Source organism: Poecilia formosa, unplaced genomic scaffold, assembly GCF_000485575.1.
Source record: "Poecilia formosa unplaced genomic scaffold, Poecilia_formosa-5.1.2 Scaffold724, whole genome shotgun sequence".
Classification (NCBI taxonomy): domain Eukaryota; kingdom Metazoa; phylum Chordata; class Actinopteri; order Cyprinodontiformes; family Poeciliidae; genus Poecilia; species Poecilia formosa.
Window position 1 is genome coordinate 16,850 of NW_006800663.1, and position 1,676 is coordinate 18,525.

A 1,676-nucleotide genomic window follows, 5' to 3' on the forward strand; every position below is an offset into this window, starting at 1 on the left:
CACTTTACTGTCCATCTATACATCAATATCCATCTACACAGACAGAGGCGCAAAAAGTGGGTATGCAGCGTATGCAACGCATAGGGGCGCAGCACCAGAGGGGGCGCCAAAACCCCGTCTGGAGGGGGCGACGCGCCGATTATGTAACTTCCCTTATTTTTTATAATTTCAAACGGTAGAAAAACGATGAAGCGTCTTTAATAATAACATCCATTATGCTGGCACAGAAAATCCTGACTTTCAAAATAAAATGTCTCTGAAACTCTTAGTTGAAGTCCTGCATGCAGACCTGATGAGCTGAACCGGGTCTGCAGCCGGAGCAGGAGCTGATCACCGATTGATTCCTTCCAATAGATGCTTTGAAGCCATGTGAGTCCTCAAGTGGCGCCTCAGTTCAGACGTTTTTCTGAATCGTTTGCCACACGTGTTGCATGCGTGAGGCCTGGCGCACGTGTGGATCAGCATGTGCTTGGACAGTGCCGACCGCAGGGGGAACGTCTTACCGCAGGTTTTGCAGAAGTGCGGCCTGTCTTCGGAGTGGTTCCTCATGTGCCGGGTCAGGTTGCTGCTGCGCATGAAGCGCAAGCCGCATGTGGTGCAGGCGAACGGTCTCTCACCTGTGTGGCTCATCATGTGCCTGCGGAAATGGCTGCTGTAGCCGTAGCCTTTGCCGCAGGTTTGACATTGGTACGGCCGGTCTGCAGAGTGAACCTGCATGTGGCGCACCAGGTGGCTGCGGTTGCTGAAGCCTCTCTCGCAGGTTCTACAGGAATGCGGTTTCTCACCGGTGTGGATCATCATGTGCTTCTTGAGTGATTGCAGCTCGGGAAACATTTTTCCGCAGGTCTGGCAGAAGTATGGCCTCTCCCCTGTGTGGGTCCTCATGTGGACCGTGAAGCTGCTTCTAAAGCGGAAATTTCGGCCGCAGGTTTTACAGGAAAACGGTTTCTCGTCCGTGTGCGTCCTCATGTGGCTCAGCATGTTATACTTGTCTCGGAATGTTTTCTTGCAGACTTTACAGGAATACGGTTTTTCTCCAGTGTGGACTCTGGAATGAGAATGTAAATTAGAAGCTCTGGAGAATAATTTTCCACAAACGTCACATTTCAGAGACAACTTCTCATCAGCTGTGCTCTGATTATTTTTCAGTTTCATTTCTGCATTTCTAGATGATCCAGAGTCTTTAGTCCAGTTTTCATTCTGATCTGGTCTTTCTGGTTCACCGTCAGGCTGAAGCTGGTCCTGGTCCGGCTCTGGTTCAGTGTTCAAACTTTCTTCATGAGAGGAACCCACCATCGGCATCAGAACCAGGTTCTCTTCCTCCAGATTGGAGCAGAGCTCTTCATGCTCCTTTTTAACCTGTGGAGCTTCTGGTTCATTTTGTTCCTCTTTAATCTGGAAAGTTTCCGGTGCTTCCTGGTTCTCTTTTACCTCCGAACCTTCTGGTTCTTTTAGGTCCATGTTGGGATCCATCTTCCGGTTCCTGGTCTGCAGCTCAGCAGGAATCTCCTCTTGCTTTTGGAGGAGATACTGAGAAAGGTCTGCAGGGAAAATGGATAAGATCATTATTTTTAACATTAATGAAGAAACTGAGGGTGATAGCCTGAATGTAGCCACTAATACTATCTTAGCCTACTTCAAAGAATTCACAGCCAGACCAGATCTTGGTCGTTCTT

At 48.8% G+C, this 1,676-nt stretch overlaps 1 protein-coding gene across 1 annotated transcript in view; it reads right to left on the bottom strand.

Moving 5' to 3' along the window:
* Positions 1 to 175: 175 nt before the first annotated feature.
* Positions 176 to 1,676, bottom strand: part of LOC103131157 (zinc finger protein OZF-like) — a 13,417-nt gene continuing 11,916 nt past the window's right edge. The window contains exon 2 of the mRNA XM_007542743.2: positions 176 to 1,541. Coding sequence (XP_007542805.1) covers positions 331 to 1,541 — 1,211 coding nt within the window. The 3' untranslated portion in view covers positions 176 to 330. The remainder of the gene's footprint in view (positions 1,542 to 1,676) is intronic.